This window comes from Lentinus tigrinus (assembly GCF_003813185.1).
Source record: "Lentinus tigrinus ALCF2SS1-7 unplaced genomic scaffold L226scaffold_25, whole genome shotgun sequence".
Taxonomy (NCBI): Eukaryota; Fungi; Basidiomycota; class Agaricomycetes; order Polyporales; family Polyporaceae; genus Lentinus; species Lentinus tigrinus.
Window position 1 is genome coordinate 144853 of NW_027137934.1, and position 15408 is coordinate 160260.

Genomic DNA, 15408 nt, shown 5'->3' on the forward strand with positions numbered 1-15408 from the left:
CACTTGAAAGCTTGCAACGTCGAGGGCGAGAGGCTAGAGTTAACAGTGAGCGATAACGAACGAAAGCGAGAGGATACGAAGTTGTAGAAGTCGAAGTCGAGGTCGAGGTCTAAGTCGAAGTCGCGCGGTCGAAGGGGAGGGGAAAACCCTAAACCTGTTCTATTCGAGACCTAGCTAGTCATTATATACAGGTGTGCGTTATCGGATGACCGGTGTGTTGCGCCGGAAGGTTGCTAAGGACGAGGAGGTGTGGAAAGAGCTGGAAAACGGGGAAAAACATAAGTACGAGACAGGCGCTAATCGGCTGACATACGCGAGGCGCGATCACGAGGGCGCGTAAAGTGGGAAGGAGAGCTGGGTCGAATTGTGTGCTAATGCTAGAGTACGTAGGCACTAAACGAGTGGTATAGTACGAGTCCTATGAGTGTCGCGCGGGTGCGAAAATATGTTAGAAGTCGAGAGGGACGGGGGAGGAGGCAGAACGCGGTACTGCGTCGAGTGCAGCCTGACGCAGTGGAGCGCCGGTCTCGAGCTGATCCGTAGCATCGTCGGATTGCGCTGCGGCGTCGAGTGGGTCGTCGGAGACGACGCGGACGGCTTTCCGAGGCTCTCGGGGCTCTTGGCTGACGTCGAAGGCGACGTGTCGACTCCTGACTTGCTCTCAGCTTGTTCTCGACAGTTCGTGTGTCTCCGGGCTCGTTCTTGAGCGACGACGCATGTGCAGGATGTCGTGAGCGATGCGCAGGAGGAGTGAGGACGTCGGCGGGTGTGGTCGTGGTCGTAGGACGTGTCGGAGGCGGTGGTACGCGTGCAGCGGCGTGCACTACCCATCACCGCGAGCAGGGCAGGTGGCTCCCTAGACGCCGCGAGCAGCGCAGGCGGCTCGCTAGACTTGGGTTTTTCCTGATGGAGTGACGAGCTGGCAGGTACTTTCAAGGCGAGAAATAAAGTCTTCCCAGAGCCTACTCACGAACAACTAATTCAGTAGAGGTTGTAAGAATCCTGAAGCGATCGCGTCGTGGTGGTCGGTGGACAACTGGTAGACAAGGTACATACAAGGTCCTTACGGCGGCGTGGTTGAGGACCGGACAGTGCCGACTTCTTAGCGCTGGACTTAGGCTTGAAATCGAATGTCATGGTGATCTGGATCAAATGAGAACTTAACCTCCTCCACGACTGGTCTACCACATACGTGAGTGAACAATGGCTCTGCTAGGCTGAGTATCGCTCACTTTGCATGTCATCGGGGAAGGATGTCGTCCACAGCACGTGCGCTGATAGCGTGCCAGGATGTCATGGAAGAGATCTTCGTACACTTGACTCCCGTATGGGACGTGAGTGTTGATGATCCTGCTCTGACTCGGGCGTATAGAAGGAAGCAGCGATGCGCTCTTTTGGCATGCGCTACCGCTAGCCGTGCAATTTCTACATATGCTATCAGTGCCCTTTGGAGGGTGCTGGACGACTTGACGCTTCTTTTGAAGCTTATGCCTTCGGTTCGGGGCAATCCACTAGTACGTTGCGATTTGTCTGCTATCATTCAATCTTCTGACGGCTCTATGCCAGCACCTCCACGACACTCATATCGATGACACAGAGTGGAACACCCTACAAAGTTATGCCCAGCTCGTGCGCGAATTGAAGTATACGGAGCCTCGCCCCAAAGTGCACTACTCGATGTGGCGTATTCTTGCGCAGAAGCTCAAAGGAGAACCGTTGCTCCCTCGACTCCAGCGGCTAGAGGTGTCGGCGGCACCTCCGGACCCTTCCGCGGGCCTTCTCGTCATCTCTCCCTCCATCCAAAGCTTGAGAGTTTATGCTGCACGGTATGGAGAGTACGCCGTGAACTCGGACGGCACCACACTTCTCAATGCTCTCTTCGTTGCGCTGTGTTCAGGAGGCACCGAGGTACCTCCCATTCTGGCAGGAGCCACTCCCACAGTCACGCGTCATCTGCAATCAATGGGTCGTTTGGCCCATCTCCAGGCGATTGATGTGTTCGAATACGGCGCAGTCATGCATTACTCCACTATGCAGGCGCTTTCAACTCTGGAGAATCTGAGATCACTCGGTGTCTGGGTCAATTTCCAGGATGCCGATTCACTCATGCCTTCACAGGAGGGATTTGAAGCTCTGGAGTCCTTCACAGTTCGAGGCGAGCTCGATCATGTCTACCAGGCTATACAGATGGCAGGCTCCCCGCGCCTGCGTAAACTTGGCATAGCTCCCACCATGAAGGCGGACGTTGGAGAGTTCAGGACGTTCCTCGCTGGCGTTCAGCGGGCAATTCCGTCCGAGCTCTCCACTTTGCAACTGTACCCGGGCTTCACAGCGACATCTGCTCCCCTCAGCCTTTCCAGCATCCTCGAGCCATTGTGCACCCTCCGCCATCTCCGAGAGCTGAGCTGTCAGTTCTACACGTATCCCAAAGACCCGTCTGCCGAGGACATCGCTGCTATCGCCACCGCCTGGCCCGACCTGCGCTCCCTCTGCATCGTCTACTACGAGGAGAAGCCATACGCACGGGAGCCGATCCCCTTCTCCGCCCTGATCGACCTCGCAGAACGCTGTCCCAGCCTGCAGTCCATCGCCCTCACGAACATCGACATACGACTCCAGTCGCCCCCATCCTCGGTCCCGCGACTGGAGCAGTCCTGTGTGGGGTACCTGCAGCTGGACAATGTCATCGGCGCGCTGGATGCTGATTTGTTGGCCCTCGCGCTCGTCGTGGAGCGGCTGTTTCCCAACCTTAGGATGCCCAGGTACATCCGGTACGACGTCACATCGCTGCCCCTGTGGGAGAGAGTACTGCATATAGTCGCGGGAATACAGGCTGCAAGGCGGATGTCCCATTGAGCGTTCTCTCACCTTCGAAGTCGTCCACCTTGTATACCCGGCGTCTTCGCACCTCCCGTCTCCGCTCACTGTCCCGCCCATGGAATACCCACAGAACGTGCTGGCACGCCACTGTCCATATCTAACCTTGCCGGTATCTACTAACATTTGAACAATTTGTGGATGGTGCATCAGTGATCAAACCGTGCCACTCAATGTGCGAATCGGCGGTATGTACCCAACTAGGACAGCTTCATCCTACTTCTTTACAAACATGCACCCACCTTTCGGGCAGTCTCGTTCTACAGCGCTCCGCAACTTCTCTGCCCCATCTTCTCTGTACGCAGCGTCAAGAGTTCGAGCCGACGGAGCCCCAACGCCGCTGCCGGTGTGCGCCGCGTCGTTGTGGCGCTAGATGTTGGCACGAGGCTGAGCTGACCGGTTCTACTAGGATACTCACTCGTGCTGCGTTGATACGAGTCTGGGCCTCCGCTGATTGGCCGTAACCTCGTAAGTGTTTGACCGGACGTGCCCCGTGGACATGTTGCACTCTGAAGACAAGGTATCCGCACAGGTCGTAGACATATGTCGCATGTGCATCGATGGCATGTGTTCATAACGGACGAGGTCCCTGCAGGTGGTCACGCCTGGGTGCAGGCTCTTGCATTCCGCCAATATTGATAGAACGTGCATGGAAGGAGAATCAAGCGATGTCGGGCTGAGACAAACAGCACCGCCAAGCGACATAATGAGCCCAGCCGCCGATGCGCGCCCCGCCGATGCCTCCGACGATCCGTCGGCTGGCTCTGTGCTCGACTATGTACACCTCCTTCACTGGCAAAGCAGAGTGAAGGGCTGCGCCAGCCAGCGCACGCCGCACGGACCCTGATCCAGCATATATAAACCTATTGACTGCGAACGAGGATCAGCAGCACTCGACGCCCTCGCCCTCGTACACTCGCCTTTGCACACCCGCCACCTCTATCCCTCACCCACTCGCCCACAACCCACACTCACTGGACACCATGTTCCCACGCGCCGCCGTCGTCTCCACCGTCTCTTTCGCCCTCCTTGCCGCCGCCGCCGACACCGGCAGCTGCAGCACCGGGCCCGTGCAGTGCTGCAACAGCGTCGAGAGCGTACGTCCCGTTTTCTCCGGCTTTGCGACTGGCGAGTTTGAGTTTGTGCTAACACGATACGCATTATCGCCAGTCCGACTCCGCCGCAGGCTCCGCGCTGCTCTCCGTCCTCGGGATCGACCTCCAGGGCGTGACCGCGCAGCTCGGGCTTGGGTGCTCGCCCATCTCTGCCGTCGGCCTCGGTGGCGGCAACACGTGTGCGTCCCAGGCGGTGTGCTGCCAGAACAACAACGTCGTGAGTGTCTTTCTTAGCGTGGGTGTGATATTCGGGATGAAGACTCACTGGGGACTGTGCGATGCAGGGCGGCCTCATCTCCATTGGCTGCGCGCCCATTTCTCTTTAGGTTTAGTCGTGGTTAATAGGAACGTTATGTTTGATTGGTGGTCGGATTATTTGCTATTGTTCGTGTGTGGTGGAATGGCAAAACAGTCGTGAATCTCGCACTTGATTCTGTCTTGGAGTACATCGGCGGGGAGCGCCAAATCCCCTTCACCTGTTGGATTGCGCGAGACGCGGGTCTTGAAGTTGTCTTCGCTGTCTGGTCAAAGGACACGCGTCTGGCGCGGATGCTTGCGAGTCCTCATAGCAGCTGATATGCGCGCTGGTGCAACACTTACTGGACGAAATAGAAAAGACCTCCTTCGCGAGGCCATCTGAGCTCGACATCGTCAAATGAGACGATTTCTCGCGACTCGGTCCCGTCTTCTGACAGGAAGTTAAATGGAAGGAGGCGCAACACGACTGTAACGAGCCGTGCCATTCATGCAGAACCACAAGCGATCGTAGACCAAGGTCGACGATGGACGCCGGAGAGGTTCTCGTCGAATAGCCGTGATCACTGATGTAGTGGTCTCGGAGAAATTGCGTTGTACGTTCCCTCCGACCACAGGTGATGTTGGAAGCTCGGCATATCGAAGGAGCGCAGGGCAACAGAAGGGAGGACACTCACCCTGTAGAGCACCGACCCAAGCTCGTAGTGATACTTCGACTTCAGTAGACAGCGCAGGCCCATTGGCAGACTTCATCTAAGCGCGGAGGGATAAGCGTAGGAAAACCAATATGTGAGCTATACGATACACGAAGGCGACGTGCCTCTCGCGCGATGCGAGTTGCAACTAGGGTCCTCGTGCACCCTCGTCGAAACCGCGAAAGCAAGCAAGCAGGCTGACTGCGAGCGCGAGATTGCATTACGCAAGGTGCCGCCCATGGCGGTGAAGAGGGAGAATCGTGATAAGTGGGAACGACTTGAGATGAGTCTCGGTGAGGACCTGGAAAATGACTGATAGTAGCAGAAAGTTGAAACGCACCTCCAGACATATACTGAGGGTAAGACGCTGTCACGGTCATGAGGGGTTCGGGCGGGACTTGAGTGCTGCTTGCGCAGCTTCAGCCAGGGCGATCTCGTTCTTCTCCTCCTACCGCAGCACGAATTCTTCAGCCACGAATACTGCAGGCTTGACTTACGGAAGACGCACCTCAGACTGTACTGGCACGCTCCTCGTCAATGCCTCCTGCTTCGCCAAGGCCTGTCATACGGCGCACGTGAGTCCTAGTCCTATACGCTCCAACAGGAGAGCATTCATCCCACCTCTGCATGCGCACATGAATAGAATCAGATGAGACACTAAAGTAACATTTATCGAACGACTCGAGACGCACCTCTGCCTGCAGCCAACGTATTCCGGTGGACGACCCCAATCATGACGATACCCCAGACGCTCACGCCGAACAGAGACCAGACCAGCCCCCGGTGTAGGATGTCCCCAATAGATAGCCGTGTCCGGATAGCCATAGTGCGTTCAGGAGGTCCAAGGAAGAGAGACAGAGAGCACGGCGGCGATGGTGGTCGAGACACGGCCGGATTCGGGAAATTGAGATCTAATCTTATCTCTCGACTTCCCCACTCATTCCCACTACTCGGAGTCGGACCTCGCGATATCCGCTCATCTGTTGCAGAGGGTACCGCAGTAGTCATGCAAGGTACGGTGAAGTGATCCATGACGAGATCGAGCGGCGTGAATTTGCGCAGTACTACGGTTATCGTTGTATAAAGAATTCAGGATGCAAGTGTGCAGTAATCATCATGTATCGGCGATCCACACATGCAGACAAAGCCCAAGCTCAAGTCGAAAACTAGACCCTCTGTTTCATCCACACTCGAATCGAAATATATTCAAGGTTCATAATATCCTGCAATATGTAGTCATCCCGGCACATCCTCCATGTTCCGCCGACCAACCTGTCACTACGTCCGACGTGGATTCCGGACCTTCTCAAACTGATGGAACTGTGGTCGATCGAGGAGCGCCTCGTTCGTGAACTCCACGCCAGTGACTTTCGCATGCGGGGGACCCTTCTGAAGCTCTTCCTTGCCGCAGGGTGGAATCAGCAGGCTGCGCACCTATTTACCAATGAAAGGGTGCTTACAATTTCTCCAGGGCCTCTCTGCGACCTTGGGCTGTTCCTACTACATCGCCACTCTGAACCGTCGTAAGCAAGCTTCGGTGAGCACTCCAGTGCGACTGGGCTTGATAAGCAGCATCAGTGTGCATGCACACTCACCGGCTCGTTCTTCACCCACCCAACCAGCCCATGCTGCTGTGCACGATCCTTAGTGAACGCGCGGAAGAAGACTCCCTGGACTTTGCCCTTGACACGGTAGTCAACAGTGTGGAACGTCATGGTGGTATGTGCTATCGCGCGGTATGCAACAACGCTCGAAACTTGGTGTTTGATAACAAGCAGCAGAGCGCCGGGCTCGCAGATCTGACGTCATGGAGTACAAGCAGTGACCTCTTCTAAACCACTCCGAGCTGAAATGATACTGGAACGGTTACAGCAGCGTATACTGATCCTCTTCTCCAAGTCTGAGTCACCGTAGTGCCTGGCCGCTGAAGACCTTGTCAATGTTGAATGCCGTGCGTGCGTCCCTCAATATAGTGTTAGCGGACACTCACCAGGGTGAGATGGCCGAGCGGTCTAAGGCGCCAGACTAAGGATCTGGTCCGAAAGGGCGTGGGTTCGAATCCCACTCTCATCAATCGGTGTTGAGCTGTCTTTTTTGCCCGGTTTCTCCCGAGGAGTTATCGAGGTGATTATTACGGCTCTGCCAATGCGTACCACATCTTCCATGTTCACAGCAGTGATCAAGAACTGCTGGTGTGTTTCTCTATTTCCCCATGTGGGTTACTGAGAGTTGTGCTCGAGTACTGTGCCCGAGGCTGCTACTTGGACTGAGGATCACTCTCCAGCCACAACGTAAACATTAACAAATAGACGCGCAGCCTGATAACGGTCCCCGAAAGCAGTCAGCGCGGAACCTCCTCCTCTCCCCCCACGACGACGACGACGATGACCCGCTTGCTTGTTGTGACTCTCCTTGCCGTATCGTTGGCGTCGGCAAAGCCTCTCTCAACGTCGTATGGCGCACCCCGCAACGTCGCGGGCATGACCCTCGCGCCCCTCCATGTAGACGAGCACCCGCACGGGACCGTCAACAACTCCTACATCGTCATGCTCAAGGACGGCATCGCCCCCGCTCTCATGGCAAACCACATGAACTTCCTCCAGAACGTCCATGCCGCCGACCCGGAGGCGGACGGGTTCGCCGGCCTCACCCATGTCTACGACGGGCACGTCAAGGGCTACGCAGGCAGGTTCTCCGCCGGCACCCTCGACCAGATCCGCATGATGCCAGAGGTCGAGTACGTCGAGCACGACCAGATCGTCCGCACCCTCGAGGTTGAGCGGTACAACGAGTTCGAGGTTGAGAAGCATGCCACGCAGAAGGGCGCTCCCTGGGTGAGTCCGAGTCACACGATATCTCCTCCTCTACTGCTCTCGATCGTCGATGCTCCGTCGACCCCGCATTGTGGCGTTCGTCAAGTCGTTTACCCGTGTTATCTCGCGATGTTGCGGGGTCAGCGTGAACTGTTACCCGAATGACGCGATATAGACGCTGTACCTCCGGATGAACTCCATCTCCAGCTACTTTCCCTCTTCACGATCTTGGACCTTGAGTTCAGGTGATGAATAGGTATCGGGTCGGATGACAGGTCTTTCGGAGCTTTCCTTCTACCCAGAGCATGCTGGCTTCGTCTCGTGCATATGCTGACACGTCTTCTTGACAGGGTCTGGCTCGCATCAGCCACCGCGCGAAGCTCACCTTCGGCACCTTCACCAAGTACGAGTACGACACCGATGGAGGCTCAGGCGTTGACGTCTACGTCATCGACACTGGTATCAACATCAAGCACATCGAGTTTGAGGGCCGCGCGTCGTGGGGAAAGACGATCCCTGCCAACGATGTCGATGAGGATGGCAACGGCCATGGCACCCACTGCGCGGGTACCATCGCGTCTCGCAAGTACGGTGTTGCCAAGGCTGCGAATGTCATCGCCGTCAAGGTGCTCGGCAGCAATGGTAGCGGCACCATGAGCGACGTCGTTGGCGGTGTCGTTTGGGCTGCGCAGCAGGCTGCCGCGAAGGATGCTGCAGCGCGTGAGGAGTTCAGGAAGACCGGCAAGACCTCGCACAAGGGTTCGGTCGCCAACATGTCCCTTGGCGGTGGCAAGTCGCGCGCCCTTGATGATACTGTCAACCGCGCCGTTGATGCTGGCATGCACTTCGCTGTCGCTGCCGGCAACGACAACCGTGACGCGTGCAACAACTCCCCCGCCGCTGCTGAGAAGGCCATCACCGTCGGCGCTTCCACGCTCGGCGACGAGCGCGCGTACTTCTCCAACCACGGCCCTTGCGTCGACGTCTTCGCCCCCGGTCTCAACATCCTCTCCACTTACATTGGCAGCAACTCTTCGATCACGACCATGTCTGGCACGTCCATGGCGTCGCCCCACACCGCTGGTCTGCTCGCGTACCTGCTCTCGCTCTACCCCTCCTCCAAGTTCGACCCCAAGGTTGTCCCCGACCTCGTTCCCCAGGCTATGAGCGAGCAGGCGTTCTCCGCGTCGACGATCTCCGGTGTCTATGCGCTCGCGTACTCGGTGATGCCGTCGTGGGTGTCGACGTTCCTCCCTCCCCCCGCCCTCGTTGAGGAGTCCGAGGATGCGTTCGCCCCCGTTCCCCTGCCGACGCTCACGCCCAAGCAGCTCAAGGTCGCGCTCGTTGCGCTCTCGACCGAGGACGCGCTCACTGACGAGCTGCCGTCGGGCACGCCCAACCTGCTCATCTTCAACAACGCGACCTCCGCATGAGGCGTGCTTGTCAGAGCTTAGCACTGCTCGTCTCGTCTCGTCTCCTCCCGACATGGATGGATGGACATTGGTCGAGAGTCGGACGTGTTGTGTTGTCTGTCACTGTCATCTTTATTTCGCTCTCGTGTCATACTCTGTAATGTCTTTCCCTGGATATAGCCACCCATTTCGCAGCACCCCGCTCCCCCCTGCACACGCGTCGTAGACGATCCTTTGTACGAGTAGTTCTAGGTCGGAGAGGATGAATGCCATCCTGTTATAACGGAGTGTCTTCGGTGTGACGTGCTTGCCTGATCCGAAGGTGGCGCGCAATGTAGTAGGCCCGAGGTGTGCGCCTGTAGCATAGCAGGTGAGCCCTGCCACGCATTCATTTCATGCTTGAGGTTCACTTTTTTTGTTCCCCGTGTTCTTCAGGCACGACACTACCGCGCATACTTTGTACACGCTAGTGTGCCTACCCGGTATTCTACCCATGAGGCACATGAATCACGCGAGGCAACTTCTAGAGTACATCGTTGAGCAAGGACGCGCCCGCGACTCGCCGCGAGGTACAGGCCTAGGAAGGCGGCGATCTACTCTGCATACAATGAGCTTGCGTGGTTTGGCTGTTCGCGGCGATGCAGCTTTTTGACTCGGTGAGTTGTGCTTCCTCTCGTGGTGTACCTGTCAAGCTTAGCACCCGACTTTGAGTTTCGCTTCGAGCCTTAAGGGCTGCTTTCAGGCCAGTTCCCTCTGAGCCTCTGAGCCTCTGAGCCTCTGAGCACAGGGTTTCTCCACACGAACCGCTTCTGCAAGCCCTCTCCATCTCCCATCCGACTTAAGACGCTGCCTCAAGGCGCACGCATAAGGCCTATGTTCACGCGTGCCACGTGTTCGCGAGGCCGGTGGGTCTGCGGGGCGTGCAGTGCATGGAACCATAGTGCACCGTGCAAGCAAGCGCATGCACCCACCCTGGGCAGTCCGCGAGCACTGCATCGCTTCGTCCTCGGACGTCCCATCGATCTCATTCATCCCGTATGTGCATTACTCCGTGAGTCTAACAGCACATACAAATTCTACATGAAGTCTAACGCGATCTTGTGGCTATCTCGGACGCAGTGTCAAGGATGTACCGAGGCTCGTGTCGTGTGCAATCAGAGCACCGGTTTCCCTTGCCGACGATGCCACGACGCAGATATGCATTGTGTCGTGACCTTCAAGATATCCTATCGCCCTCCCTCAAGTGCACACCATGCCGAGCCAGTTCAACTTGACGATGTGGCGGAATGTGGGGCCCAAGAGCCGTCTGGCGAAGCTGTCACTCACAGAGGCTTCGGTAAGCCTTGGAGTCTTCCTCTCCGCTGGTATATTCAGGTGCCAACTGACACCGCTCAGTCGCTGCGCCGAACCCGGGTGTCGATCTCTGTAGTCAAACGGGATACTCCAATCCGTTGGGATTTCCCGCCGCCCTCATGAGATAGGTGTATCAGTAGCTGCACATTTGCATTGGATGTCTATATTGCAGGGACTGTCCACCGACTTCGTCGTTATTGACGCGTCTCACGCGCCATAGCCGCTTCTTTATAGGGGAAAAGGACAATGAATGATGGTTCTAGCGAGAGAATCAGTGACTAGCCAACAATTATCAGGTCTACGACGCAGTACGCACAGCAGAAGAACCCTGAAGCTCGCTACTCGTCTGACAGGATCCCCCTGGTATAATTCAGAGGTGGCCTTCTGGGGCAACTTGACATTCAGTTCTGCTCGCTATTGTACATACAATATGCCACTAATACAAAACGGAGGGTGGCGCGTCCTTACAGAGGACATCTCCTCTCGTCATCCGGGACAAGTACAGACCGTATACATGTTCAGGATCCATGCGCGGGAGACGACAAGGAGTACTAGTAGCGCAGGCAAGAAAAAGCGAACGAGGGCCATATGACTTCCTCTTCAGTTAGATTCTGATACAGGGCGTGTGAGTTGTGGGAGGGAAACACGATGCAGAGGATACGTACAAGGCACCAACATCCACGGAGTCGCTCGTTCCTCTAGCAATCTTCTTCCTTCTCTTATTGACTCGCTCCACGCAGTGTTCATCCTTGCACCTGCACCGTTTGCAGGGAAACACGCCGTCGCACTTCTTCTTCTTGACATGACATTGAACACACTGACAAAATAGACGGGACCGTGTCAGCTCCGGGAACGGCGAAGCCTCGAAGGGGATCCGCGACCGGCCACGTACCACCGCTTTCAGAGCCGATCTCCGGGTGCCTCGAGGTGCTGCTTGAATAGAGATAGAACGGCTTGGAAAACGTTGATCGGAGCTCAGATTGTAAGAACAATCTGTGTTTGGAGTACTTGAGGAGCTCGAAGCGGGAGTTCGTTCGGAGGTGGAAGCCGGGAAGGATTGAATGAGGGTTGGCCCCCGGGCCGCCTGGTAGGTGGAAGTGGCCCCTTTCGTGATGTCGATGTATTCTGAAAGAACCCACATGCGAATAATGTACAGCATAAAACGATGTAGAATACTCACGGCTGTCCACAGGAAGGTGTATAGGTCCCTCCGCGTGGACATCGTGTTTGGCCAGAGTCGGCTGGACGCCAAACCGATGTTCCGTGCTTGCGAACGAGTCTTGAAGTTCCAGGATAATGTACGCGGGTTTCATATTCTCTTGCGAATTCTGATACCACTGCTTCTGCGGCATGCGAAGGGCCTCCTTGACAGCGCCGTACCACGCCTCGGCGACCATGGCTACCTGCCAGGAGTTGGAAGGGTGGTTGCCACGAGGGTGGAAGGATTCAACACGACGGAAAGAGATAACTCTACCGATAGAGCAAACATATATGAACAGAAGCGGGTATTGAGGAGAGCAACAAAGAGCTGACGCGTCGTCGCAGTCGCGCCGCCCGCGAGAACGGGGCGGCGCTCGCTCAATGTTCCCATGCAATGAAGATCGGAAATTGCCGTGTTCTGTCTTTCTCGTCCAGCTGCGTTCAACCACAGTCACCATGGCTCGAAACTTCCCGATCTACACTACAAAATCGGTCAAGAACCTTGCCCCCGGTCTGATTTTGCTTATGTGGAGAAAAATAACGCGGGCATCTTAGACAGGCCTGATGACGAGAGCGTCACTACTCTTCCCCATGAAATGCATGCCCGGCTGAGTCTTACGACTGCAAAATTTCCATATGGTGCGTTTCCTTGGAGTTGTTTGAATCTTATCATTTGTGGCACTCTACGAGCACCAGTGCATGCACTACGAATGTCCTGATCCTAACTGGCGGGCCCCTGTCGTTGGCGACACATCGGCTCTTCGGAGACGGTCTATTAGGTGGTCTATTTCCACACCGTGGTCTTCAGGAACCCGTAAGAGTGTCTTCAATCTGCGCCGCTCGCAGAAGAGGCAAGCACCTGCCGCAAGTTTGATCAGACACCGAGCGGCGCTCCGGATTAGGCAACATTTAGTACCAGCGGCTATGCCAGCTAATAAGTACCAAGTACCGGATACTCGCTCATGATGCATGAGTATCTGCTATCCCCCCACCAAGCGATAACTGAAGCACACACTTCCATATTCTGTTTGTTCAGAATGACTTTCTCCCAGTGCTCGACATCCACAGCCGACGTTTCACGTTACGCTGAGGCGGTCGTTGCATACGTGTATTTTCCTGCGACTACCGCGCGAGTCGATATACGCTACCCGGATGGTAGCTCTGAGAGCAAGATGGTTGATTTACCCGCTTTTTACCTACCTCTATCCGGTGCGTGACCTTGTCGTATCTCTACCTTCCTGCAGTTTGAGCTCTCGTTCTAACAGGAACGCTGGCGTTCGACCGACAAACGGTGCACAGCATGCTCTTAGATTGCCTTGCACCCCACGCGAGAGTGCAACAACGATCGCCTTCGATGGACGCCCCCCACGTACACCGCAGGACTCGTGGTGACCAGATGTCAGCAGTACCGCGGCACATCTCGATTCATACGCCCTTTACGGACATTAATGACCGAATCATTGTGAGTCTCCTAAAATTTTGCTCCCTCCCCGTTTCCGTAGCTCATTTCTGCTTACAGAGCCAGCGCGACATCTCCAGCAGCAACACGATGTCCACTTCCCGAGGTGGTATTGCCGTGCAGCGACCTACCGGGCACAATATCACTGGTACCGCTATTCTACGCGATTCGCAGGTTGACAACAACGAGCACTCCGGAGACTCCAATGCGAGAGATATGACCTCAGACGCCTGCTCTGAGAATTAGGCACCCGTGGTGAGCTCTGGCTACTATCACCTGGCCGACGTGAGTCGAGATAACCTCGGAACAGTCTCGGAGGCAAATGTGCATGATTTCAAGATGGGTCGGACGGCTGGCGCAAGCTGCCTCAGTCAGTGATTCGAGCTTGCGGGGCACTCACCAGATATCCCATGTACGAGTACCTATCATGGTCGCTCGAAGCCTCATGCGTTCACTGCGTGTGACCCCATCCAGGTTTCAGGGGTGGTCAGTGCTTCGGTTGTGCCCAACGCTGACTAGTCCATCGATCGTTCGCCTGGCACTCGGGGACATAGTATCGGTGGACGGCAGCTTCGTAACAGGTATATAGAAGTATCAACATGTCAGAGAACGACAGAACACTCGCTGTGGTCCTTGGGTAGAAGTCAGGTGGAAGTCGTTTCCCGGTTCAGCCTCAAGGTCTGCCGTATTTTCTCCCTCTGGCGTCTTTTGAATAACCCGCTCTTCCCCCTACTCTGTCCTCAACAGGTCCTCTTCATGCCCTTATTCTCCGCCGACTACTTTGCCAGTGGTGAAGTATGTCAGTGCGGGGTAAGTTAGCATGGTATGATCCCCCATAGGTCACTTTGGCAGTACCGGCCACATCGCATACTCGGTCCTCATCTGCGTTCCTCAATACTCCAGGGGGCTCAGGATCGCGTATCGTATATGTGGCAACACAGCGCATACCTTCGTGTGGCCGCGACCAACACGCTTCCCGCGCTCTGTCAGGTAAGGCGCTTTAGCGAACATAAATCTTGTCGATAGTGCGGACTAACAGGACTCGGCGCCGAGCATATACTGCGTCACGGGAGTCTTTGCGCTCCTCTCATGGCGGTTTTGCCGGACACCCACCCTCAACGCAGCCTCAAGGCGCGCCACAAGCCACTACATAAACCACACTCATCCTTCGATGTCACGTCGTGAGAAGCTCTTATCCTCATCCTCCGGCCTCAACCGATCCCCCTGTTCCACCCACACATCGAGATAATGCAACAAACCCGGTCTGTCCGGCACATATATAAGCACTTCACTCGACTCATTTTCAGACCTGCAGACCGGATCCTACCCCGAGTCCTAGCCTTCATTTCTTCATCTCTCAGACGTGCCAACTATGAACGGCCCTAAAGTTCTAGGTGAACAGATACGACGTGCCATCCCGCAGGGCCTGCCAAACGGCACACAGGTAGACCTCTCGCTACCATCATCCACTGCCTACTGCGTCATGCAGTATCCGGACGGCAGGTCCGTTAACGTTCCTATGGCGGTAGGAGGTCATACGGTCTCCCTCAGCGGCGGTACGTTTCCTTCGTACCCGCGAGGAGGAGCAATGTTCGTTTAATCATGCTTCCGTCCCTACAGCTTCCTCGAACGCCATGCTCAATCATGCCCAGCCTCCTGTCGCCCCTGCCGCGTTTGCTCAGTCCCCCACCAGCTCCGACGCAAGCCGGAAGCCGAAGCCCGCAGTAGGTATCGTTCGTCCGAATCTATCGCTGACCAACTAAACGGATTATTATTCCAGTGTCTCCAATGCTACGACGCCCGGAAGAAGTGCACGGGCAGTATACCATGCGAGCTGTGCGTCCGAAAGGGTCTACAATGCTGCGCTCGCGTCAAGACGAACTCGTCTAACGCCGCGGCCGCCACCTCATACCCTCAATATGGTGCCTCCAGCGCGGGTCCGTCGAAGAAGTAGCGTAAGGGTACGTCTCATACTCACTCTTTCACGCAGGATGGTCGTGACCCTCAAAACGTAGGTGACAGCGAGATGATAGGTCGTAGCTACATGGTCCGAGAGTACCTACTTCGAGTGTAACTATGCATTGGCAGTCTGTTACAGAGATAGCCTCACAGAGGACATTTTCTCCCAGCGTATCTAGCCGCGCTGGATGTTTGGATGTTTAGCGTGAACCATGTCTGTCCAGTTACTTGAGTGACCCACGCTGCGGGGCTTATAGGTCGGCCACGAGG

General features: G+C 55.9%; 8 protein-coding genes and 1 non-coding gene across 9 annotated transcripts; 5 read left to right on the forward strand and 4 right to left on the reverse strand.

Moving 5' to 3' along the window:
* Positions 1-185: 185 nt before the first annotated feature.
* Positions 186-1016, reverse strand: L226DRAFT_160872 (uncharacterized protein). The gene is made up of 2 exons (XM_067672533.1): positions 971-1016; positions 186-903 (listed from the first exon to the last, which is right to left on the reverse strand). The coding sequence occupies exon 2, from the start codon at positions 829-831 to the stop codon at positions 394-396; it is 438 nt and encodes a 145-aa protein (XP_067532615.1). The 5' UTR covers positions 832-903; positions 971-1016; the 3' UTR covers positions 186-393.
* A 471-nt stretch (positions 1017-1487) lies between these two features.
* L226DRAFT_573411 (uncharacterized protein) lies at positions 1488-2856 on the forward strand (the record flags this gene model as incomplete). The annotated part of the gene is made up of 2 exons (XM_067684849.1): positions 1488-1514; positions 1567-2856. 2 exons carry the CDS (start codon positions 1488-1490, stop codon positions 2854-2856), a joined length of 1317 nt encoding a protein of 438 aa, XP_067532616.1.
* A 782-nt stretch (positions 2857-3638) lies between these two features.
* On the forward strand, positions 3639-4500 carry L226DRAFT_160893 (fungal hydrophobin). The gene is made up of 3 exons (XM_067672534.1): positions 3639-3974; positions 4048-4209; positions 4277-4500. Exons 1-3 carry the CDS (start codon positions 3861-3863, stop codon positions 4316-4318), a joined length of 318 nt encoding a protein of 105 aa, XP_067532617.1. The 5' UTR covers positions 3639-3860; the 3' UTR covers positions 4319-4500.
* A 423-nt stretch (positions 4501-4923) lies between these two features.
* On the reverse strand, positions 4924-5824 carry L226DRAFT_537471 (uncharacterized protein). Its single transcript, XM_067681329.1, has 4 exons — positions 5633-5824; positions 5451-5501; positions 5283-5390; positions 4924-5219 (listed from the first exon to the last, which is right to left on the reverse strand). The coding sequence occupies exons 1-3, from the start codon at positions 5765-5767 to the stop codon at positions 5319-5321; spliced, it is 258 nt and encodes an 85-aa protein (XP_067532618.1). The 5' UTR covers positions 5768-5824; the 3' UTR covers positions 4924-5219; positions 5283-5318.
* A 396-nt stretch (positions 5825-6220) lies between these two features.
* Positions 6221-6775, reverse strand: L226DRAFT_512239 (acylphosphatase isozyme Ch1; the record flags this gene model as incomplete). The annotated part of the gene is made up of 3 exons (XM_067678331.1): positions 6538-6775; positions 6403-6455; positions 6221-6368 (listed from the first exon to the last, which is right to left on the reverse strand). The coding sequence occupies exons 1-3, from the start codon at positions 6655-6657 to the stop codon at positions 6221-6223; spliced, it is 321 nt and encodes a 106-aa protein (XP_067532619.1). The 5' UTR covers positions 6658-6775.
* A 160-nt stretch (positions 6776-6935) lies between these two features.
* On the forward strand, positions 6936-7015 carry L226DRAFT_t192. Its single transcript has one exon. It is a non-coding gene; the product is annotated as a tRNA-Leu (tRNA).
* Positions 7016-7125: 110 nt separating this feature from the next.
* L226DRAFT_537473 (uncharacterized protein) lies at positions 7126-9499 on the forward strand. The gene is made up of 2 exons (XM_067681330.1): positions 7126-7776; positions 8106-9499. Exons 1-2 carry the CDS (start codon positions 7327-7329, stop codon positions 9186-9188), a joined length of 1533 nt encoding a protein of 510 aa, XP_067532620.1. The 5' UTR covers positions 7126-7326; the 3' UTR covers positions 9189-9499.
* A 1397-nt stretch (positions 9500-10896) lies between these two features.
* On the reverse strand, positions 10897-12068 carry L226DRAFT_537475 (uncharacterized protein). The gene is made up of 4 exons (XM_067681331.1): positions 11701-12068; positions 11413-11645; positions 11186-11337; positions 10897-11131 (listed from the first exon to the last, which is right to left on the reverse strand). The coding sequence occupies exons 1-4, from the start codon at positions 11915-11917 to the stop codon at positions 11125-11127; spliced, it is 609 nt and encodes a 202-aa protein (XP_067532621.1). The 5' UTR covers positions 11918-12068; the 3' UTR covers positions 10897-11124.
* Positions 12069-14664: 2596 nt separating this feature from the next.
* L226DRAFT_537478 (uncharacterized protein) lies at positions 14665-15233 on the forward strand. The gene is made up of 4 exons (XM_067681332.1): positions 14665-14735; positions 14800-14903; positions 14960-15140; positions 15195-15233. Exons 1-3 carry the CDS (start codon positions 14699-14701, stop codon positions 15131-15133), a joined length of 315 nt encoding a protein of 104 aa, XP_067532622.1. The 5' UTR covers positions 14665-14698; the 3' UTR covers positions 15134-15140; positions 15195-15233.
* Positions 15234-15408: the final 175 nt, after the last annotated feature.